This window comes from Phoca vitulina, unplaced genomic scaffold (genome assembly GCF_004348235.1).
Source record: "Phoca vitulina isolate PV1807 unplaced genomic scaffold, GSC_HSeal_1.0 scaffold22, whole genome shotgun sequence".
NCBI classification, from domain to species: Eukaryota; Metazoa; Chordata; class Mammalia; order Carnivora; family Phocidae; genus Phoca; species Phoca vitulina.
In genome coordinates this window covers 30,007,004-30,030,685 of record NW_022589725.1, presented here as the reverse complement: position 1 = coordinate 30,030,685, position 23,682 = coordinate 30,007,004, and the positions used below count along the sequence as shown (strand labels likewise).

At 42.1% G+C, this 23,682-nt stretch overlaps 2 protein-coding genes across 3 annotated transcripts in view; one reads left to right on the top strand and one right to left on the bottom strand.

Moving 5' to 3' along the window:
- The window catches only part of SEC23B (SEC23 homolog B, COPII coat complex component), a 36,858-nt gene extending 13,844 nt beyond the window's left edge, over nucleotides 1-23,014 (bottom strand). The window contains exons 1-13 of one of the 2 annotated variants that reach the window (XM_032419644.1): nucleotides 22,912-23,014; nucleotides 20,669-20,892; nucleotides 19,434-19,491; nucleotides 15,784-15,870; nucleotides 14,327-14,563; nucleotides 14,137-14,222; nucleotides 13,007-13,151; nucleotides 12,419-12,577; nucleotides 11,500-11,615; nucleotides 7,970-8,093; nucleotides 6,659-6,739; nucleotides 3,232-3,321; nucleotides 686-792 (exon numbers count right to left, since the gene is read on the bottom strand). In XM_032419644.1, the coding sequence (XP_032275535.1) occupies nucleotides 686-792; nucleotides 3,232-3,321; nucleotides 6,659-6,739; nucleotides 7,970-8,093; nucleotides 11,500-11,615; nucleotides 12,419-12,577; nucleotides 13,007-13,151; nucleotides 14,137-14,222; nucleotides 14,327-14,563; nucleotides 15,784-15,870; nucleotides 19,434-19,491; nucleotides 20,669-20,889 (1,511 nt within the window). In that variant the 5' untranslated portion in view covers nucleotides 20,890-20,892; nucleotides 22,912-23,014. Of the gene's footprint in view, nucleotides 1-685; nucleotides 793-3,231; nucleotides 3,322-6,658; nucleotides 6,740-7,969; nucleotides 8,094-11,499; nucleotides 11,616-12,418; nucleotides 12,578-13,006; nucleotides 13,152-14,136; nucleotides 14,223-14,326; nucleotides 14,564-15,783; nucleotides 15,871-19,433; nucleotides 19,492-20,668; nucleotides 20,904-22,911 lie in introns of both variants that reach the window. The other variant, XM_032419645.1, reaches the window with a different exon arrangement.
- On the top strand, nucleotides 800-1,944 carry LOC116641733 (proteasome assembly chaperone 2-like). Its single transcript, XM_032419646.1, has one exon. It carries the CDS (start codon nucleotides 924-926, stop codon nucleotides 1,812-1,814), a length of 891 nt encoding a protein of 296 aa, XP_032275537.1. The 5' UTR covers nucleotides 800-923; the 3' UTR covers nucleotides 1,815-1,944.
- Nucleotides 23,015-23,682: the final 668 nt, after the last annotated feature.

Sequence of the window (23,682 nt, the reverse complement as noted above, 5' to 3'; positions counted from 1 at the left end):
AGAAGAGTAGTCTCGCGGGATACAAAATTCTACTTCTATGAAGCGGCAGGAAAGAAATACTCAATGCACACAAAGACCTGAACACATGAATGCAGCACTGCTGGAAAGAAGGTAGGATGTGAAATTCCTTTAAGAGAGGAGGGACACATCCCATCCAAACCATGCAACGCGGTGCGGCCACTACAGGGGAGGAGCAGCTGGTACGTACTGACGTGGAAGATGTCCCTGACACGTACGGAGAAAAGCTTACAAACATGCCACACAAGAAGCCACACATGCACATTATACACACTATGGTACAGAGCTCCATGGAAATGGGCCCGTGAAGCTACCCGTGCAGTAAGAGCATTTCACCTCTGGGGAGAGTGGGTAAAGACACCGATTCTTTCTACATTTATGAGCTGTTTGAATCTTTTACAAGGAGGATGTATTTATGGGTTACTTATCTGATAATAACGAAAATTAATATTTTACAAAAAGAGGATTCTTCCAGGCAAGTGCCTGCAGGCCTAACTAGGTTGGCCAGCAAAGCCTCTTCCTCCTCCTCCTTCTCTGATCAAATGAGCCAGTCAGGATTGGTGAGAACCATTCAATGGAATTACAAAGATAAACTAACAGGTGCTAAATTATCTCTTCAAAGGAAAAACATCCGGGGCTCAACAGGAAGGAAACCGGGACTGCTTACTTTCTGGCAATGGTGGTCACGCGGATGCGTCTCTGGGTGCTGGAGTGTTGATACTGCGTGACAAACTGGACGGCACCTCTGCCTCCTTGGGGGACCGGGGCGCTGTGCTGCAGGCAACAGGCCACACACCTGGTTACTGTTACAGGCACGACTCAAACACAAACGGTCACAGAGCCCATTGTGCTCTTCCTAAAACGACTGACACAGTGGTGACAGCGCGGTTCTTGACGCATTATAAATGGTACACTTAAAATCTGGGCATTTCACTGTACATAACTTTCACCTCAAAAAAAAAAAAAAGGAGACCCCGTTCTCCCACTTCTGTGCGACCATGTTCGTTCCCTGTGGAGAGTCGGCCCCCGACCTCACGGGCTACACTTTCCTAATGCCAGCAGTATCTGTTGGAAATATTGGCCAGCTTGCAATGGATTTGATTATTTCTACACTAAATATGTGTAAGATTGGTTACTTCTATGATTGTCTTGTGCCGATGGTTGGAAACAATCCATATGCAACTGCAGAAGAAAATTCAACAGAACTCAGTATAAATGCTGAAATATATTCATTGCCTTCAAAGAAGCTAGTGGCTCTTCGGTTAAGATCCATTTTTATTAAGTATAAATCAAAGCCATTCTGTGAAAAACTGCTTTCCTGGGTGAAAAGTACTAACTGTGCCAAAGTTATTGTTCTTTCAAGCAGTCATTCATATCACCGTAATGATCTACAGCTTCGCAGTACTCCCTTCAGATACCTACTCACACCTTTTGTGCAAAAAAGTGTTCAAACTAAAATAATGAGCCTTAACTGGGAAGAAATGGAAAAAAGCCCATGCATTCCTGAAATAGATGATTCTGAGTTTTGTATTCGTATTCCTGGAGGAGGTATCACAAAAACACTCTATGATGAAGGCTGTTCTAAAGAAATCCCAATGGTGGTTCTGCTGAAATTTGTTTCAGAAGGAGACAATATCCCAGATGCATTAGGTCTTGTTGAGTATCTTAACGAATGGCTTCAGATAATCAAACCATGTTTACAGTGTGATGACCCCACAGCATCTGCCTTGAAGTGGAAAAGGCCAAGTTCGTGGAGATCGCTCTTTGGTAGTGGTCTTCCCCCTGCGCTTTTTTGATCTTTTTTCAGTTTTATACCTTATGTCCCAAGACACTTATTACCAACACAACTGTTAAACAACTATATAAAAAGTTATATTATCTGCGAATGTATTAGAAAATAAATCTTTACTTTTCACAAAAAAATCTCAAAGAAAATGGATTAACAAAAAGTTCTTTTGCCATGCTTTTCACTGTATTCAACAAATGTAAATTTTGTACAATAAAATAGTTCCTAAGTAAAAAAAAAAAAGGAACCATATTCAGATTAATACTAAATTCAAGTAAATGATATGCATGCTAAAGTGTTTAAAGATGAAAGACACTGATGAGTGTAATTTGTTTTAAAATGCATCAAACATGGGGCGCCTGGGTGGCTCAGTCGCTAAGCGTCTGCCTTCGGCTCTGGTCATGATCCCAGGGTCCTGGGATCAAGCCCCGCATCAGGCTGCCTGCTCAGCGGGAGGCCTGCTTCTCCCTCTCCCACTCCCCTGCTTGTGTTCTCTCTCTTGCTGTGTCTCTCTCTGTCAAATAAATAAAATCTTAAAAAAAATAAAAATAAAAAAATAAAATAAAATGCATCAAAAATAAGGGGCACCTGGGTGGCTCAATCGGTTAAGCATCTGACTCCTGATTTCAGCTCAGGTCATGATCTCAGGGTCATGAGATCGAGCCCCATGTGGGGCTCTGCGCTGGGCATGGAGCCTGCTTGGGATTCTCTCTCTCCCTTTCCCTCTGCCCCTCCCTCACACCCCCTCTCTTTCAAAAAAAAAAAAGGCAGCAAAAAGATTAATTGATGGATAAATAGATATGTGGCAAAGCAAAGTAAATACAGTAAAACGTTAACTACAGAATCTGAGTGGAAGATGTACAACCATTCACTGTAAAATTCTTTTCACTTTTCTGTAAATTAGAATTTTTTAAGGGGCGCCTGGGTGGCTCAGTCGTTAAGCATCTATCTGCCTTTGGCTCAGGTCATGATCCCAGGGTCCTGGGATCGAGCCCCACATCAGGCTCCCTGCTCGGCGGGAAGACTGCTTCTCCCTCTCCCACTCCCCCTGCTTGTGTTCCCTCTCTCGCTATGTCTCTCTGTCAAATAAATAAAATCTTTAAAAAAAAAAAAAAGAATTTTTTAAAATAGAATACTGGGGAAAAAACTGACACACTCAAAAATTCACAAACATTACGATGGCTGGTAAAAGCCATTCCCCTTCTGATGAGCTTATCAGTCCAACAATTTAAGCTGTGAAAGCAATACGCTGTCTGACTCTGACCAAACCCTAAAAGGAGAAAAAAGATCATGCTGGACTGGTATCAGGCAAACACAAGGCCAAAGTAGCATCAGTATGCACAGAAAGAAGCCAGAGGCCACCGGTCTGTAATAAATCAGAAAACACAACACTGAGACATGAAGACTCATGAAGAAATCCAACTCACCTGATTGACTACTTCAAAGTAGATGCCAAGCGTAGATGTGGGATCCAGGCCACAGATTTTCCACTGACTCGTGCCACCAACACCAAGTTCCTAGGGGTGAGAAGAGGAATTAAAACAAAAAAAAACAAAGAAGCTATTCCTGTGGTTAACCACTGATGAAAAGTACTGACTCTGAGAATGGTAGGCTACTTAGAAGATCTCATTCCAAATGAACATTTAAATTTAATTTAAAAAAGTACAATTACAAGCCAGAATAAAATTTAAGATGTATTACAGGACTCTAAAAGTAAGCTTTTTTCTTTTTAGATTTATTTATTTATTTGAGAGAGAGCGCGTGTGAGAGTGAGTCAGGGGAGGGGCAGAGGGAGAGAGAGAATCTCAAGCAGAGTCCCCACCAAGCACGGAGCCTGACTCAGGGCTTGATCCCATGACCCTGAGATCATGACCTGAGCCGAAATCAAGAGTCAGTAGCTCAACCAACCGAGCCTCCCAGGTTCCCCACCAACTCAATTTTTAATATATGAAACTTCTTAAAGTTTCCAGTCAAGGGGCTCGGTGTATGCCATCACAAAATATGCCACTCTGACAAGGATTATTTTAAGCTGAAGGTAATTTAAAAACAGCAGACATAAGAAACCTAACTCCCTGCCCTCCTCCTACCAAGGGCAGGATGATTCTCAATCACCAAAGACAACTCTAGATGCTTATCAGCCCAGAGATGGTACAAGAAAAATCTACACAACAAACCTGCTAAGACCAACCCTTCTCTTCCATTAGCTCGCGCATCTACCTGCTTTTCCACCATGTGCCACCCCTAGAAGCTCAAAGTGCCTTTCCTGTGTCTTGTCACTTTTCTACAAATTTACTCTTCTTTTGTTAAGATGCCACATAATTCCAAGTTCTAACCACCCCTCTGAGTTACTCCTGAGTATGCACATGTTTATGCACAATGCATGAGTTAATTTTTTCTCTTGTGAAACCCTGTCTTTTGTCAGTCTCGTTTGCAGGGCCCAGCCAATGAAATCAAGATGGGTAGAGGAAAAAGAAAAATCTTCCTCTTCTATAAGCACCAATGCCTGAGCAGGCCACAAACCCTCCAGAGCCCCAAAAGTACATTTTCTCACTAACACACAAATTCCTTACGTAAGCATTTACCCCGCCTTTACCAGAGTAACTATGAAGATAAAATCAGAAAATCACTATTTAATAATCTCCAATGAAACAATGATTCAAATAAGGATAATCAATGGATGCTTAAACCATTAGGTGAAAGGCTATTGGCAAACAAGATATTCATATTTTGCTGCAATCTCGTTCAACAGATTTCTTGCTAATGGCAAAAAGGAAATGTGCCCTTATAACAGAAAGACGTGGGGCAGTCATCACCTTCTCCATGCAGTCTAACTCAGCATCACTAACACATGATCAGACAGAAGTGCCTCTTGAAGAAACATACGAGGTGTAAGATCACTCAGGAACTGTGGTGGACAAAAAGGTCTAACCTGAATCTAATTGCTAATCTAACTTTCACTTTACAGAAAACACAGGGAGGATAGAAACCAGCTCACCACCACCACTAGGAAATGATCAGATACACTGAGAATGTGTGATACTCTATTGCAGAAGACACAGACGCCTGGCACAAATCACTGTCATCAAACAAAAAAGCAAAAAACCCTGCAGAACAGGAAGACCATTCCAGATTTTAAAAGACTAAGGATATATAATGCTAGATGCAATACTAGTTAGAGGATGGGAAAAATAGCTACAAAGGATATTTGGGGAGAAATTAGGGAAAGAATATGACTAGACACTGATGATATGAGCAAACTACTGTTTTCTTAGGTTTGATAAAATGTCACAGTAGGAGAACATCCTTAATTTTAGAAGATGCACACTGAAAGACTAAGTGTCGTGACCTCTGCAGCTTGTTGTTCCAAGGTTCTGTGAAGTACAACAAAGTGAACATGGCAGACAGATAATGACCAGATAGACAAAGCAAATACTGCAAAGAAAGAGGACATCCAGTATGACTAAATGTTAGTAAGTGTGGACTCTAAATGGTGCATATACAGAACTCCTTACGCTCTTCTTTAAACTTCTCTGGATGCTGAATTGTATTTCCCCCCTCTTTGCATCCTCCAGGCCCCCTCCCAAAATCTCATGGCTGATCCCTACCTGATCTTAAAACAGCTAATTGGCTTGTACTGATTCATAAAATTACCTTCTTAGGCAGAATTTAAATGTATGGAACATATTTTGGAACAGAGCAGCCTTCTGAAGCCCCACCAGGAGTTAGGGGTACAAGTCCCTTAGTACACTAGGGTAATGGGTAACTCCTCAGATGGGCTTTGGGGCAGCCACCTGCCTTGCCCAAGGGATTACAGGAATATTCTCTCAAATCACTTTGCCTCTGGCAACTTCAACAAAAGGTTAACCAAAGTAGTCACTAAGTGAATGCTCACTGCTGATGAAGACAAAGTGAGAACATGAAAGATGAAATCTGGCGTAAGCCTCCATTGTGCCAGGGGCTCTTTTGGGGCTCTTCTGAGCATTTTACCTGAACTTACTCCTTTACCCTCCCAACAGTGCTGTCAAGTGAGGTACTATTACTATCCCCATTTCCCAGATAAAGACGTTGAATCCCACAGTGAGTCAATACCTTGTAAGGGACACAAAATTGGCAGGGGTAGATCTGTGCCCCTGTATCCACATCTGGCTCTACAGACCACTGTCTCGTTGAAGAGGACAACGAGGGAAGGACGGGATTGGGACAACCCCCGCCCAGAACCCCCCTGGACAGGACTCACTGGACCCAATGGCTTGTCTCCTGGCAGCTAAAGTATAAGCAGAGGAAGTGAGCCACCAGCAAAGCTACCTCACCACTTAGTGTAACTTAACTTCTTCACATATTCTCAACATCTGTTACCCAAAGAACATAGCTATCTACATGTACAACAGTGTCATTTGAGCCCAACCAACTCAAAATGGTCTCTGAGAAGTGAGACAAAGGTATCATCTCTAAGGGCAACAAGCACAGAGGTTTACTCTTGAAGGCTCTTGCTGAATGCCTGCCTTGCTAAATAGAATATGTTGTGGCTCACTGGCACAGAAACCCAGACAAGGACAGTGGGTCAGGGGAACCTAGGCTCTAGCTCCTCCCTATCAGCTCTGACCCAGAGAACATGATATTAGACCCCTCTGAGCCTCTCCCTGACCCTTTAGATAGACTGATGGACAGACAGATATGACACCACCTCTCAGAGTTGTGGTCGTCAGTAAGAGCTGGCCCTTCTCCCCTCACCATAGACACATCCCAACAGATGACGTGATGTAAGATAAGATCACCCTGCTCTGACATTTCTAATGGGTTATAATGGGTTAAATCCTGGGGCACAGGAGGTGAGGATGATGGAGTTTTCCTTACGTTTTCTGACACACATGGTCCTTTCACATTCAGAGACACACAAGGACCGATGGCTCCTGCAACTTTCAGTTCCCGAGAGGTCTAAAATGGAAATACACAAGAATATAAAGTTAAAATTCACTGAAAACCACCTCTCGCAGAAGACACAATTAAAATTTACAGATAAAATATGGCAGCAGCATCATTCCACCGAGAAGAAATCCTACATGGATCATGCTCTTAACAACTTTTCCATGCCCATGATGATCTGATGCAAACTTTAATAAGATCTTCCTTTAAACTGCATTAACTTTGTTCCAAAAATGATGCAATATTTTCAACTCTCACCTTTGAAAATTTTTTTTAAACAAAGGATATGCCTTACTTTTTTTTTAAAGTTTATTTAAGTAATCTCTACACCCAACGTGGAGCTCAAAACTCACAACCCCGAGATTAAGAGTCTCATGCTTTTCTGACTGACCCAGCCAGGCACCCCCTCACCTTTGAAATAATTATACACATAGAAGATAACAATTCTACCAACTATACTACATTTTTTTCCCTACAATCCCATGTACTTAGTTGTAATTATTTATAATTTCTCATCAGTGAATATATTGTTATGTTGTTTTAAAAATACTTAATTCATGAACTCCAACATAACAAAGCCAATATACTTAGATTTTAAAATCTCAATTCATTAAAGTCTATTCCTCTTCAACTTAAAAAAAAAAAAAACCTCAAACATTTGAGAAGATTGTTTAAAGTTTAATCTAAATGACTTAATGATTATCTCCAATTCTCAAAGTAATAATCCTAATCCCATTATGTAACAGCTCCTTCTAATGTTTTCTCAATGACTCAGAATCAAGTGTGCAGGGCTTTCAGTCCCTACAAGAAAAAACAAGACCCAAACTCACAGTGCTGCACTAATTTTCAGGTACTCTGGCTAGTCTGCAGGCAGGTGCTAAATATAAACACGGTTCTATGAATATGGTGGCCCATACTAACGGTGGCAGGGGCACTCGACACCATGCAGCTGCCTCTTTGCTCAGCCCACCACCAATTCTTAGGCCCGATGTCCTAGAGCAGGACAGAGAAGAGCCTGCAGGGGAATCAGACAGCACTTTGTTTAGAACGTTAATTAATATACAGGTCATTTTCAAGAAGCAAAGGGACAGAATCAATATACATTCTTCAACTATTTTGCTGGGAACCTTTTAATTTACCTTTAGATGCCCGTGTCCAGCAAGGTGAGTCTGACTACTAAGTCTGACTACTAAGTAAGTAAGAGCAGTAATCTTCCATTAAAGTATCAGAAAGCTATCGTACCTTCACTTCCAAAGTAGCACCAAATGCCATGCGGAAATCTCCATTGAAATCTTTACTAAAAATTCTTTGGAACGTCTGCTTGAAGAGAGAAGTGTTGAAAGAGTCTCCCATCACCATGTGGCCTCTAGGAAAGAAAGAAGCAAGTGAACATTTAAGATGACCAAAAGCCATTTGGATGCTTCCCAAGTGTTCACAAACAGTAATTTAAAGAAGGAAAAAAAAACCACGCCCATGAAGATGCTACTGAAACAGCAAGTTCAATGTGTACTTAAACAAAAGACACTATTTTCAAGACATCAAAGATAGGACTCCTTAGAAGAGTTCTAAATCTTTACCACAGTGGTGGTTACACAAATCAATAGATGATACAGTCTCATACGATGCATACCTACATGTTAAAAAAATGAGTGCCAGTACAAACTGGTGAAATTCAAGTAGGGTCTGTAATATAGTTCATCATATCATACCAATGTCAGTTCCTGGCTGTGACGCTGCACTACTTTTCTGTAAGATGCTACCGCTGGGAGCTGCTACATGGAAGAGTATGGGCAGACCTCTCTGTACTATTTTTGCAATTTCTTGTGAATCCGTAATTATTAAAAAAAAAAAAAAGAAAGAAAGAAAACAAAAGAACCCTTCACTGATAAACCCACAGGTTTAATGGGTTGTATCTATTGAGAAAATGTGTCCAGCTCTCCTCACTCTTCTCTGGTAGGGGAAATACCCAAGCCTGCGGGAAATCCTTTTCAGGTTAATTCACTGCCTCAAAACATTGAATCTTTGGCTGTATGTGAATTATCTCTTCTAGTGTATGAATAACTATATTCATGCCTTTTTGAAGTTAGAGGAAAATACTGTTCAAAATTTCAGCAGTTCATGTATTGGGGCAGATAAACACAGCATGATGCAAGTTATGCATCCAGCCATCGATCATCAAACAGGATTTCATAACGAGGCAGAACACGAGATCATCTGGCCCAGCGATCTCAGAGTGCCTGACCCCTCCAGGGACAGAGATGACTCTTTGGCCCTAAATGTCGACCCTTTCTGCCCCTTCCTTACTCATGGGTTCCATGGTTCCCCGGAAAAAAAAGGCTACATCTCCCAGCCTGCCTTGCACGTAGCCATATAACTCAGCTTTGTTTGTTGGAAATGGCCTTTGTGATTTGTGGGGGGCATTCTCATGGGAAGGCGCTTGTCTTTGACTCTTCCTCCTTCCTGCTGCTCAAACACAGCGAGAGCCCAGTTACCATCTTGAACTGCAGGTAAAACATAAAGGTGGTGGAGCAGCATAGGAAGGGCCTCAGCCCCAATGAAGATGAAACCAACATCCCAGCCCTGGCTGCCTACCTCTGTTGCACTCACACAAACCTAATCCTGACTCACAACAACCCTCTACAACATACCATGCCAGGTTATCACCCAGATTAGATTTGAACTCCTCCTGTATCAGGAACGCATGCCCTCCAGAGGCAGTCCATTCCAGGCATGAACAGTGCTGAGGGTTAATAGGTCTTTCTTCATACTGGGTGAAATTCTATTTCCCAGCAGCTCCCCTTTGGTCGTACATGCAACCAACAAATCTGATGCCCTCTCCACAGGAGAGGTCTTCGATTGTTGAATATAGATCTCACGCCCCATCTGTCTTCAGTGGTATCTTTTCTAGATCCTTCAATCATTCTCCTTATGACACAGTTTCAAATACTCTCCAGCACTCTTACCACTTGCCTTTGAACACCCCCCGTTCCTCTACATATCCCTTTGAAACTGAAATGCTCAGAATGGAAGATGATATAATCTGGGTGTGCCTGGCACCAAGGAAACCAAGACTATGATCTTCTCTGAAGATAATCAATTCCTGTAACACAGCCTACAATCACCTTGTCTTTTCTGGAAGTCATCCCAACATTGAGCCACAACTTAAAACCTCTGAGACTTTTTAATGTCATTGCTAATACATTTCCCCGACACCATACTAGTGCAACAGATTATGTGACCTAAATACCAAGTTATTCTGGAGTCAAAGACCTCCCTGAGAACCTGATAGAAGTGATGGTCCCTTTCCACACGAGAGATGCGCGTGCGCGCACACACATACACACTCTGGCGTATAAACTCGGGGATGTTCACAAACACAGTGAGGCTTTTCCCTGGATGCTCTAAGACAAGAGCTCCTGGAGGATACTGGCAGGAAATCTTATTAAATGTGGCTCACCGGTATAGCTCTGTCAGTGTCATTTGGGCCTCGGGCACCTAACACATCTGCTGCTCTCTGGGACTGGTTCAAGTGACTACCTACCACATGCCCTTTGTTACTCAGTAAGGACCAGCAGTGTCACCCGGAAGCTTGTTAGAAATGCATCTCAGGAACATCTTAGGAATCTCAGGAACACCCCACAGCTCTATGCCAGTACTTCTCAAACTGTTCTGTGCAAGTCACCTGGCATCTTATTCAAATTCAGGTTTTGACACAAAAGGTCTAGGGTACGGCTCAAGATGCTACATTCCTTACAAGCTCTCATGCAAGGCTGATGCTGCCTGCGTTCAACCACACTTTGGACACTAAAGGTCCACCCCAGTGGTTCTCAAACTCTGCTTCACGTTAGAAACACCCAGGGAAGGATAACAAATGTTGACACTGGGTCACACCCTATGCTAACTACGTGAGAATCACTGAGGGACAAGACTCAGAGCAAAAGTAGTTTTTACAGCTCCCCGGCAGGGCTCCACACTGAGCATGGAGCCTACTTAAACAAGCAAACAAACAAAAAATGTTAAAAATATAAGTAAAAAAATAAATAAACAATAAAGCTCCCGGGGAGAGTCTGGTGTGCAGCCTCCTTCAGACCAGTGGTACACACCAGTTCTCACACTCACGTGTACCAGAATGCCCTGGACAGCGTGGGAAAGCTGACTACTGGGCTGCATCCTCAGAGTCTGATTCAGCAAGTCTGGGGCGAGGCCCAAGGAAGTACATTTCTCATCCATCCCCGGGAACCCTGAAGGTTGCTGGCGAGGCCCCACTGTGCTTTGAGAACTACAGGTCTCTGCTGTGGCCTGTCTGCGTGACACGGACTTAGGCGCTAAGCACACCCTGCCGCGCACCCTCCACGCTGAGCATGTGCTCCAAGTTGGGCAAGACTTACGGTTACTAAGTCAGGTGACGGGTCTCCTAATTGCTCTGGCATTCAGACCCTATACCCCCCTCCCTCACAAGGAAGTGGCTTGCTGAAGGCCACATACTCCACACGTGCTCACTTTCTTGCCCTGTTACAGATTCTGTGACAACTCTAAGGAAGAAGTAGAGTTACTCTGATATGATTCATTCAAATTGAACCTTGCAACCTCCTGCTAATCACTGCTTCTTTCTCCAAGAGGCCCATATACCCTCCCTGCTACAGACACGACAGCCTGGAGCCTTCTGAAAACTTATCTAAATCAGCCTTGCACATTCCTATGCTTCCATCACTCACTTCTCTTTCCTTAAAATACACACGCTCCATTTTCCCAGGTGTTTGCTATCAACATACCCGGTAAGATTTGCACAACACTTCATCTCCAGAAGTCCAGTCTGATCAAGGGCACAAGCATAAATATCAATGCAATGACCATTTGTAGCAGTTCGGTTAGCAAGCATTTCATAGTGCTGTGAATGGATAAAAATTACCTTTAGGAAACAATATTATTCACGAGGTATGTCTCACTATACCAAAGGGATGTAACCAAACATAAGAATATGGAGATACAGGAAACAAACTGAGGGTTGCTGGAGTGGGGGGTGGGGTGGGAGGGATGGGGTGGCTGGGTGATGGACACTGGGGAGGGTATGTGCTATGGTGAGCACTGTGAATTGTGCAAGACTGTTGAATCACAGATCAGTACCTCTGAAACAAATAATGCAATATATGTTAAGGAAAAAAAAAAGAAGAAGATAGCAGGAGGGGAAAAATGAAGGGGGGAAATCGGAAGGGGAGACGAACCATGAGAGACGATGGACTCTGAGAAACAAACTGAGGGTTCTAGAGGGGAGGGGGTGGGAGGATTGGTTAGCCTGGTGATGGGTATTAAAGAGGGCACGTTCTGCATGGAGCACTGGGTGTTATGCACAAACAATGAATCATGGAGCACTACATCAAAAACTAATGATGTAATATATGGTGATTAACATAACAATAAAAAATTTTTTAAAAAAGAATATGGAGATAGTTTTCTTTATAACACCCAATAAACTTGCTCAAAACACTTTTAGCAGTTTTAAGCCCACCCACTCTAAGTAAGAACTCAGAGCTGGGGCACCAATTTAACAGCAGCTGGGATCTGGAAGGTCACCTGAGCAAGAACAATTTGCTGACCACAAAGCATGGCCTCAGCAAGGTAGCTGTCACTCCAGAGCAGCCCAAACCCAGCACTGGGTAACCAGAATTACAGCCTATGTCCAGGAGCACCTACCTTGGTTGCCTTTTTCATGAAACGTGCATTATCTTTCTCAATATCATGCCAGGAACGAATAGGAACCTTTAATTCATCTCCGACCACCATGCCAGGCCCTTGGGTGGGGGGACCCCCGGTAAACAACATAATCCTGGCTCCCGTGTTTGGAAAAGTACCCTAGAACAGTAAATGGCAGCATTTTAGAAACATACAGCCCACCCTGAGTATGCTTCCGTTTCCCTAAAAAAAATTCCATACAGTTCTCTTCAGCTTGCTGAATACTGATGATAGTAAGAAATAACACAGATGACAATGCAGAGAAGCAGCCTTAGTTCTTCCAACCTGGTGGCTTCATAGACTTTATTAATTCACTGTGAGCACTTGCCATTGCCCTAATGGCCTTGTGTTTCTCATGAAAACTTCTGGTATTTTCAAAACATTATGGGGCTCCTTCATTGTGGATAATAATAATAACTGAAGTGCTTTATGATAAATTAACACAGTCAGTTGATTTAGGTCACAACTCATTTTCAAACAAGACTAGCAAATACAACTTGTGGGAATAAACTTGCATGGTTTGAGGCACCCCGGTAAGTTGTGAGTTACCTCCAACAGGCCAACAGCAATGGACAAAGCAACACCAGTGGATCGCAAAGGTCTCTTCCCCTGAGTCACGGGCCATGGGTCCCTCTGCAGCTCCCCAAGGAGATCAGTGAGGTTCATGTCAATCTTGTGAATGGGCTGCAGAAATCTGCATGATTTTCAATGGACACATCAATCCTGGTTTAATAAAGTACTCTGGTCTTTAGCCCTAGGTGACACAGTTACAGCTCTTCAAAATAATTACTCAGAGTAGTAAAAACTTGGAATTTTTTTCTTCAAAGCAATTTTATTCAAGAATATAATTTAAAGCTGAACATATGGCAATTTATGTAGATAGCACGGAAAAAAAGCTGAATTTAAATAGGAACAAATCAGTTTGATTAAATTTAAGCAGCAGAGAAATCCTAAAGACAGGTCTAATGTGAATTCAATCCATGTAAAATTCCTGTACGTGGACCACCTTCATCATTCTTTTTTTTTTTTAAGATGTATTTATTTTGGAGAGAGAGAGGAAGAGAAAGCAGGAGGGAGGGGCAGAAGGAGAGGGGGAGTGAGGGAGTTGGCGGGGGGAGAGAGAGAAATATCCAGCACACTCCTCACTGAACATGGGGCCCAACTTGGGGCTCAATCTCACGACCCTAAGATTATGACCTGAGCTGAAATCAAGAGTCAGATGCTGAAACAACTGTGCCACCCAAGCACCCCCACCTTCATCATTCTAAAGAGAGACCAGGTTTGCTTGAGAACATCCCACAGAAGCTTTCAGTTTTCCTAGTTTTACTTCAGACTCAAAAAGGACAACAGCCATATGTAAGAGGAGGGGAAGGCTTGAATATGGTGGTCTCAAAACATTTGTGATGTACGATACTAACAGGAAAGACATTCTCAGCAAATCTAACCACACAAATGTGTGCATACATATGTATGTGTACATCCGCAACTTAGTTATGAGCTTCAAATATATACCAAATTGTTACATAGATCATGAAACGTTAAACATTCTTAGGCTTAATCATTTCTTTTTTTCTCTAAAAATAAGAAAATAAAAGTTCTAACATTTTCCTTCCCTCACTCCAGTGGGTTGGCCCGCATGCCCACTACTGTGTGTGCAACATTCTATGTTGGTAGCTCACCTGCCTGAAACAAAAGGCTGCTCCTGTGGTTGACCAGGTCTTGCTTGCTGCATGGGCATGGCAGGCTTGGTGAGGCCCAGCATATCCTAAAAAACCCAAAAAGACTCATTTCCCATAACACTAGAGTGAATGACCAACTCATGTTTAAGAAATCTCCTTGCTCCTGCTTAGGTATGAGCAAAGCACAAACCTGTATTTGCTTCGCGGTTAAATCCTTTGTCCCTCGGAAGACATAACTTTTGGAAATTCCTTCACAGCTGAGTTCGTGAACCTGCACCATCCTCCCAAATGTGATCAAACCCACCAGAGCATCTGGAGGAAGGAGACTCAGGGACATTTGCAGGGATTCTTTGAGTGCTTGAAGGTCATCTTCTTCCAGACACGTGTCAACCACATAGAGGAAGATCAGAGGGGACTGAGCACCTCGCTTTATGCAAAGAAATACAGCATGATGATCAGTATACAAATAGACCAAACCAGCTCTTTTAAAAGTAAATCAGGTATGTAAATAACAAGTCTTCATCTATAATTACCTACAGGGAATAAGGACATCTAACTTCTACTCACCTCATTAAATGACAGGTTACATTAAAACAAATTAAATGTAAAAACTGTTTGTATCCAACAATTTATTCTACATTTTTGAATGCCTTCCATGTGCCAGTCACTGTCCCAGGTCCTGAGATACATCAGTGAGCCAAAAGAACAAAGATACCTGCCTGCCTCAAGTTGCTGACTTTCTGGAATGGAGAAGATAAGGAGATGCCAGGAGTAGAGGTAGGGGGCAGGTTCCAGTATTACTTAAGAGATCAGGGCAGCCTCATTAAGAAAGTAATATGAAAGCAAAAACCCAGAGGAGAGGGAGGGAGCAATACAGTCATAGGGGAAAGAGAATTCCAGCCTGAGGAAGAGCCAGAGGAAAGGCCCACAGGCAAGAGCATTCCTGGCATGCCCAAGTAAAGTCATGAGGCCCATGTGGCTGAACGAAACACTAATACAAGTTGAGGTCCAAGTGATAACACCGGGCCAGTCCACGCAGGGCTTTGAAGACTATCTCTTACTCTGGGTGAAAGAGAGCCATTTTCACCATTGGAGGTTTCTGAACACAGAAGTAACATGATACGTTTTTAAAGAGTTACTCCGGCTTCTGGGTTAAGGATAAAATGTAAGAGGGAAAAGGTTAAATTATGGAGAAGGGTTAAGAGATGGCCCAGTAATTTAAATGAGAGGCGCTGGCTGGCCCAGGACAAAAGCCGTGGGGGGAAAGAAGTGGTTGGACTGTGGATAGATTCTGAAAATAGACCCAATGGAATTTCCTAGTGGACTGGATATGGAATGCACGAGAAAGAGAAGTCAAGGATGAACCTAAGGTTTTTAAGCTTGACTACAAGATGGAGTACCATCACAAAGCTGGAGAAGGCTGTGGGGGACAGATGCTGAACTCAACCAGTGATCCCTTTTCTAGCCGCCTATCAAGACTGCAAATAATGCCAGTAAGTGCACACGCACCAGGACCAAGTCTTCAGGATCCTGCTGCCTTTGCAGCTTTAAATTGCCCAGGAATGGATGGGACACTGAAGACAAAGACAATTTCAAGAGAAACTCAATATTTAACACTGCTCATTAAATGCACAACAAAGAAGTTACCTGTATCACGTACTCAATTGTAGAAAACTGGGGCATCAATTCAGCAGGCTGATTCACCTCAGATATACCTGTGTAAGCAGGAGGAAACTGAAGGGAAGAAAACAAAGCAATCTTTCATTAGGACTGAAAGATATTTATGTTATACCTTCTATTTTCCATTTATAAAAATAGGCAAAAGGGCACCTGGGTGGCTCAGTCGTTAAGCGTCTGCCTTCGGCTCAGGTCATGATCCCAGGGTCCTGGGATTGAGTCCTACATCGGGCTCCCTGCTCAGCGGGAAGCCTGCTTCTCCCTCTCCCACTCCCCCTGCTTGTGTTTCCTCTCTCACTGTCTCTCTCTCTGTCAAATAAATAAATAAAATCTTAAAAAAAAAAAAAAATAGGCAATGACCAGGTATTAATTCTGTAAAATATAGAACATGTAACTAAAATATAAAAATCAAAATTTTGGGGCACCTGGATGGCTCAGTTGGTGGAACATGCAACTCTTGATCTCAGGGTTGAGTTCGAGCCCCATGTTGGGTATAGAGATTACATAAAAATAAAATATTAAAAAAAAAAAAGAAAGAAAAGAAATACAGACTCAATTCTCATCCTAACTCCTAAATCAGAGCCTGCATTAAAAAAATAAATATATATATCAAAATATCAAAATTTTAAATCAATAACCCTGCCTTATATTTATATCCCATTGTAACTTTTTTTAATGTATTAGGGCATGTTGTAACTTCTAGATGATTAAAAAATGCACTGTTATAAACCACTTCTTAAGTGCTGCCCCGCAAATTAAGGGCTCAGGTTTTAGCTATTTCATCAATAGTTTACGTGGAAGTCTAACACTTTTATTTGGGTTTATTATTTTAGCTGTCATCAATAAAGTAATGCATGTATATTGTAGAAAAACCAGCAAGTACAAGAAAATACAAGGAATAAGAAAAGGGGCGCATAGCTGGCTCATTCAGAAGAGCGTGTGACTCTTGATCTCAGGGTTGTGAGCTCGAGCCCCATGCTGGGTGTAGAGATTGCTGAAAAAATAAACTTTAAAAAAAAAAAAAAAAAAAAAAGGGCGCCTGGGTGGCTCAGTTGGTTAAGCGACTGCCTTCGGCTCAGGTCATGATCCTGGAGTCCCTGGATCGAGTCCCGCATCGGGCTCCCTGCTCTGCAGGGAGTCTGCTTCTCCCTCTGACCCTCCCCCCTCTCATGTGCTCTCTCTCATTCTCTCTCTCTCAAATAAATAAATAAAATCTTTAAAAAAAAAAAAAGGGGGGTGCGTGGGTGGCTCACTTGGTTAAGCATCTGCCTTCAGCTCAGGTCATGATCCCCTGGTCCTGGGATCGTGTCCCAAGTTGTCAGGCTGCCTGCTTCTGCATGGAGCATGCTTCTGCCCCTCCCACCCCCCCACCCCTGCACTCACACACGGCCTATCTCTCAAATAAATAAATAAAATAAAAGAGGAAGAAAAAAACCCTCATGTTCCTACCAACTAGAGATAGTTACTGTCAACATGTAGGCGTATTTCCTTTCAGACTTTTTCTACTTAAGCACAGCTGAGCTCATCTCGTATATATCATTTTGCAACCTGCTCTTTATGCTTAACATATTATCACAGGCATTTTCTTTTGTCTTTAAAATTTTCTGCAAACATCTGAAATTCATAGCTTATAGATTGATTTTTCCCCAATTTTTTTTATTGTGGTAAAATACATATAAATTTACCATAATAATCTTTGCTCAGTGTACAGTTTGGTGGTCTTAAATATTCATAATGTACAACCATCACCACCATCCATCTCCAGAATTCTTTTCATCTTGCAAAACTGAAACTCTGAACCTGTAAACAACATCTCCCCATTATCTTCTCCCTTGAATGACCTGATATTAATCCCTTATTAGATTTATGATTTGCAAATATTTTTGCCCATTCTGTGGACTGCCCTTTAGATCTGCTGACATTGTCTTTTGATGCCTTAGAATTTTCACAATAAATTATACTAAGGGGCACCCAGCTGCCTCAGTCAAGAGGGCATGTGACTCTTGGTCTCGGGGTTCTAAATTCAAGCCCCACATTGGGTGTAGAGATTTCTTAAAAATAAGATCTTAAAAAAAAATTTATATTAGACACAGACTTCAATTCTGAATGTAATAGAGTGTAGACAGGTCTTTAAGATTTGCATATACTGGGGCACCTGGGCGGCTCAGTCAGTTAAACGTCAGCCTTTGGCTCAGGTCATGATCCTGGAGTCCCTGAATCGAGCCCTGCATTGGGTTCCCTGCTCAGTGGGGAGTCTGCTTCTGCCTCCCACCCCACCCCCTGCTCCTGCCCTCTCGCTCTCTCTAATAAAATTAAAAAAAAAAAAAAAAAAGATTTGCATATATTTCTGAAATCTCTTCTGGAGGTAAATTTTGAATGGTATCTGCTTATACTTTCCAGGCCTATACTTGGTACATTGACTGGTCTATTCATCACTGGACTTACCGTGTGACATATCTGAGAATGAGACTGTTAATTGTAATTATAATCAAATATAAGAATAAATAAATGATGTTATTAATATCTTAAGTTATACTAGAGGGTGCCTGGGTGGCTCAGTTGGTTGAGGGTCTGCCTTTGGCTCAGGTCATGTCTCAGGGTCCTGGGATCAAGCCTCTTGTCAGGCTTCCTGCTCAGCGGGGTGTCTGCTTCTCCCTCTCCCTCTGACCCTCCTCCCCGCTTGTGCTCGTGTGCTCTCTCTGTCTCAAATAAATAAATAAAATCTTAAAAAAAAAAAAGATCTACTAAAGCACTGTATACTATGTTGGGAACAATTAATTTTTTTCTAACAGCTTTATTGAGGTGTATTTTATATGCCTTAAAATTCACATTTAAAATGTATAATTTGATGATTTTTAGTAAATGTACAGAGTTGTGCAAAGATCACCACAATCCAGTTTTAGAATTACAGGCAGAGTTCATTTTAAACAAAAGTGTCTCTCATCATTTTTGAGCTCCTTCTAAGTTTAGTAGTTTTAAAATTTTTAAATCAAAAGAGGCTCAACACTGGTACTTGGACCCTAAAATTTACAAAGATCAAAAAATGAAAATTCAATAATGTACACTATCTAATTAGAATAAACAAGTCAAACGAAATATAGACAACATATCTGGGCTTTTTAGTTTTTTGGGTTTTTTTTAAAGATTTTATCTATCTATTTGACAGAGAGAGACACAGCGAGAGAGGGAACACAGCAGGGGGAGTGGGAGAGAGAGAAGCAGGCCTCCCGCGGAGCAGGGAGCCCAATGCGGGGCTCGATTCCAGGACTCTGGGATCATGACCTGAGCCGAAGGCAGATGCCTAACGACTGAGCCACCCAGGCACCCCTAGACAACAGATCTGTTTTCTTATGGTAAAATATTCACTGCTAACAGAGCACATAAAAAAAGGGAATTCAATGGCCCTCTACACTAAATGATAAAAACCCACATAATGAAACTGAGGTCACCATTCAACAGAGAAATCACAAATGTTCAAATATGCTTAACAAAAGCTATCACCTTGAGTTCAGCAGAAACTGATGACTGTCAGGGCAGACACAAATTCAACCTCACTTTATTTTTTTTAGAATAGTTCCACCAAAATGAAACACAGAAAAACACTTAAAAAATTCACATACCTGATTTCTTTGGAAACAGAAATTACAGGCCCAAAGTTTCGCTCGATAATCAACCTGACTGTGAGAAAGATAAATATAGCAGCTAGGTACCATTTTCATTTTTAATGTAGAAAGCATTCAAATGTAATCCTCAAGTTCAGTAAATCACATAGATATGTTTCTGTGTGTGTGCATGAATGGATGGAGGTATGCAAAATGCCCACTGCAGTTAAAGAGTTCTGGCTGTTAAATACACCAAAAATTTCCTTCCTACAGCGGCCATGAAGAATTAGTAAATCTTTTTTTCCTCTTTTCTAATTTCCTTGATAATATTTAAAATTTCATGATTTTATATAAATTATAGGTTATTTCCCTTTTACTCTATTATCTTAATATAATCTGTGTGAGTTTTCTAACATCTTTATTGTTCAGATATGTGAAACTACCAAATTTCAATACTAAAAGCACATTTCATGCACAGGAAAAACCTGGCTGACTTTCACCTCACCTAGCTCACTTGAAAAAGTTGGGAGGCATGCTTCTGGGTGGATACACTTCCTAGAACTGGTTAAAGATACACTTCAGTTGCTTCTTTGTCCCCTTTCTACATTTAGAAAACAAGCAATGGCTATCTCTTCACAAGAAGAGCAGCAGCATTGTACTTATGGTTACATTAAGTAATAGCAAGGGCAATGCAGTAAAAAATGTTCCCTCATATAAAAATATTACCTTTTAAAGAGTATTTCTGATACTCTTCACCTCTTTAAAAAATTATTTTAAATAATGCCCACATTTAAGAGAAATATCATAGGTCACTATCTCAGGTACAAAAAATTACACTTAACAATCATTAAGAGTTGTGATTTCTTCTGCGTATCACTTCCTGCCATACAGCATCACCATACCAGGTAAGTATGAAAAAACTGTTTAAAGCTTTTCATTTTTGGAAAATGCTTTAAAAGGCACCCATATAATCTACAGTTAAGCCAAAAGCAAACTGAAATTAGCAAAAAAAAAGAAAAAAAGGGAATTTCAAATCATTTCCCTTTGCTTCCGCTTCATTCCCATAAGTTCCAATTTTATCTGGAGTATTAGGCCGGGAAGACTTTACAAGCATTTATCACATAAGAATCTCACCATGCACTTCTCTACTCAAATTTGATGACCTGCCCAAATTGAATCACTTTTATGGGAACCACATAAAAGTCATAATTACTGTATTCTTCTTTTTCACTAGTTTTAAAAAGAATTCATACCAAAGTGGATTGAGAATGGCTTTGCAAGTTGTCCGGCTACAAAGCACAGGTTCATACTGTACAGGAGGCAGGTCTGGACGTTCTTTCAAAGGAGTAAGGAGACAAGCCAGGGGAACAACCATTCTCGTAGCCTCAAGACGGCTGGAAGGCCACACGTTCCAACTAAAGCGCACACCATCCCGTTCTTCATTCTGCTGAATGAACTCCAGATATGTTGCCATAGTCTAAAAAGAAACTGAAGATAAAGCTGTAATTTTATGTGAAATTCTCAACTAAACTTCAAAAAAGAAGATAGTCGATAGTCGTCTAACGCAATGTTTTTTAAACACTTAGTCCGGAAGAACCAGTCACTGTAGGATGACATCTCCCTTCCCTTTGATCCCCAAAAGCCAATTAACTTCACAGTTATCTTTGACTATTGTTCCTTTCTCAACTCTCTTTACCACTTAAAGAAATAAATAAAAGGTGTGGGGAGTTTACCATTATTTGATCATTTTTAAGCTGCAAGTAGCTGAATACTAATGTAAACCTTCTCATAGATCACTCTGTGTGATCTATGAGAAGGGAATTCTAATTCCCCTTGCCCAAGAGTAAGTCTCAAACCCTGTTTCAGCATCCAGCTACGTTCCCCCTTGATCCACTTCCTTCTGTGCTTTATTAAAGCAAACACCGTATTAAATTTTACATTCTAAGTGATTTCATTTTTGTGCCCTTTCCCCTCCTCTCTGTTAACTGTGAAGACAAAAACTGTATGTTGACGTGTGAATCCAATTCATAATCCACCACCAGTTCTGAGCCAAAGTATTTTTACTTGGGATCACCAAAATTACAACGATAGGTTTGCTATCATGCTGAATGAATCTTTCACCAGGACTTCTCTCCTCACCATGGTTGCTTATGCTCATGCCTCAAAAGATTCTGGTTAATAAAATAACCGTTTAGACTAAGCTTTTCAAACCCCCACAGTGCCAACTCCACTGAATGTTTCATACATCCTGTTTACATCCTAAAATCTAGGCTAAGGCTAACACACATTTCAGTCACTAGGGCTCAAGGGAACAAGCCCCTCAAGAAAAATGGAAAAACAGGCAAATTAAAGAATCTACATTATTAGTAGCCTCTAGTGCTCACTTTATGCAGTGTTGAATAACTGTCTCTATGTTATTATGAGAAGTGCCATACATACTGTAAATAATGTGAACTAAGGAAATGGTTTTTATATGACTAGAAAAGCAAATGAATCAATTAGTTTACTACACACAACCCAGACCACAAAAATTCCAAATGTTTGCTCCAACTGAAACTCTAAAGCATGTATTTGTTCTTTCCAGCAAAGGCAGGAAACTGAAGCACCCTTACACAGGACCCACTTCTGCAGCTACCTGAGTGGCAAAGGGATAACTCAGGTGGGAATAAAAGCATGTTCTAATATCACAATTCTCAGGAAGTGCCTCTAAACGTTTCATTAAATAACTTCCCCATTCAAAACAATTCATTATTAAAAGGTACTGGCTCCATCCAATGTCCCCAGGCAGTTACATATTAAAACCTGCTCTTCCCACTGCCTCCTCCCCTCACCTCTTTTAGAGCACGGATTCTTAACTCTGGGCACAAAACCAACGGGGGACTTCAGAGGGTCAAAAAATCTTCTGAAATTGTATGCAAAATTGTGTGCATGAGTTAATGTGCATTTTTCTAGTGCGGTCGATTTACGGCTCACACCATATCCTCAAAGATTTTCTGAAGAGGTTAATAGCTGAATAAATGAGTGAATGAAAGAACTTTAAAGATTTTGTAGCAGTATCTGCCAAAAGAAAAAAAGACACACATACACACACACACGAAAAACTGAACCGCTCATCCCATCAAAGCATAACTTTTCAGGACACAGTAGCCAAGTTTAAGCAAAGTTTAATGGTTGAAGGGTAGTCGGAAAACCCGGGTCCTAGTTCCAGCTGCCACGAAGCAGAAGTCATTTCACCCACATTTCGGTTTTCTTAACTGAAAAAAAGTTGAATCCTTCCGCACCCCGAGATTCTGGGGGTTCCCGAGCCAGAAGCCGGCCGGCCGCACAGCAAGACGAGGAACGCGTCACTCTCAGCAGACCCCTGGGTCATTGAGTCCCTCACTTCCTCTGCCCGCCGAGCCGCCGAGAGAAGGCTTCGTTCCAGGAGCACCCACTCGGTCCTTACACAGACTTTTGTCCGTGCCCTCGACCCCCCATCACCTGCTCTCCCACTCACCTGGCAGGAGCCGTTCACCTGGCCTTGTCCGCACCCACAGCTGCTACAGCCCCGCTCCGGCTCCCACCGCCAGGTCCAGCTCAGCTCTCAGCCGACTGGTCAGCGCCCCTGTGTGTCACTCCACGGCGCCGTCCGCTGGCCAATCAAAGAGGGCCTCTCCGGCGGAGGAGCGGAAGCAAGACTTTCAGTGAAGCCGCGCCGCCATCTTGGAATGGGGCAAGACAGTCCTGCCTTGGTCCACAAAACCAAAACTCCTCAGATCCTAAGTTCCTCCACGTTCACCTCTAGACGTTTGTCTTTCAGAAAACTCCAGTGTCTGCCGGATTGCTTCCTAGGTGCAGCCTGCACGCCTCAGGGATTCGCCCTGATCCAACATAACTTCCGTTCACCTTAGTAGGAAGTCCCTTTCATCGCCTTAGTTACCGGGAAGCGAGAATGATGACGTGTGGGACCGGAAAAAGGAGGGGCACCGTGCGGAGGAAACTGAAGCTGGCCGGGAAAAGGTATCAGGGCGGGAAGGGGCGGGGCGGAGGGACAGTGCGGCCACTAGCGCTAGATTAGGGAATTTCGACAGGTAGAGAAATGCTTCCTTAAATTACTACCAGGTTTCCTCCTTTCGTTCGTTGTGTTGGATTCGCGTTCTCTGCAGGGACTGGCAGTAGTGCACAGTTACTCTCTGCGTGTCTGTCCCTGTCATCCACCTACGAGAAGGTGAATAATTGAGAGCTGTCATATTCAAGCATCCTAGGAGACTAATAAAACTCCTAACTT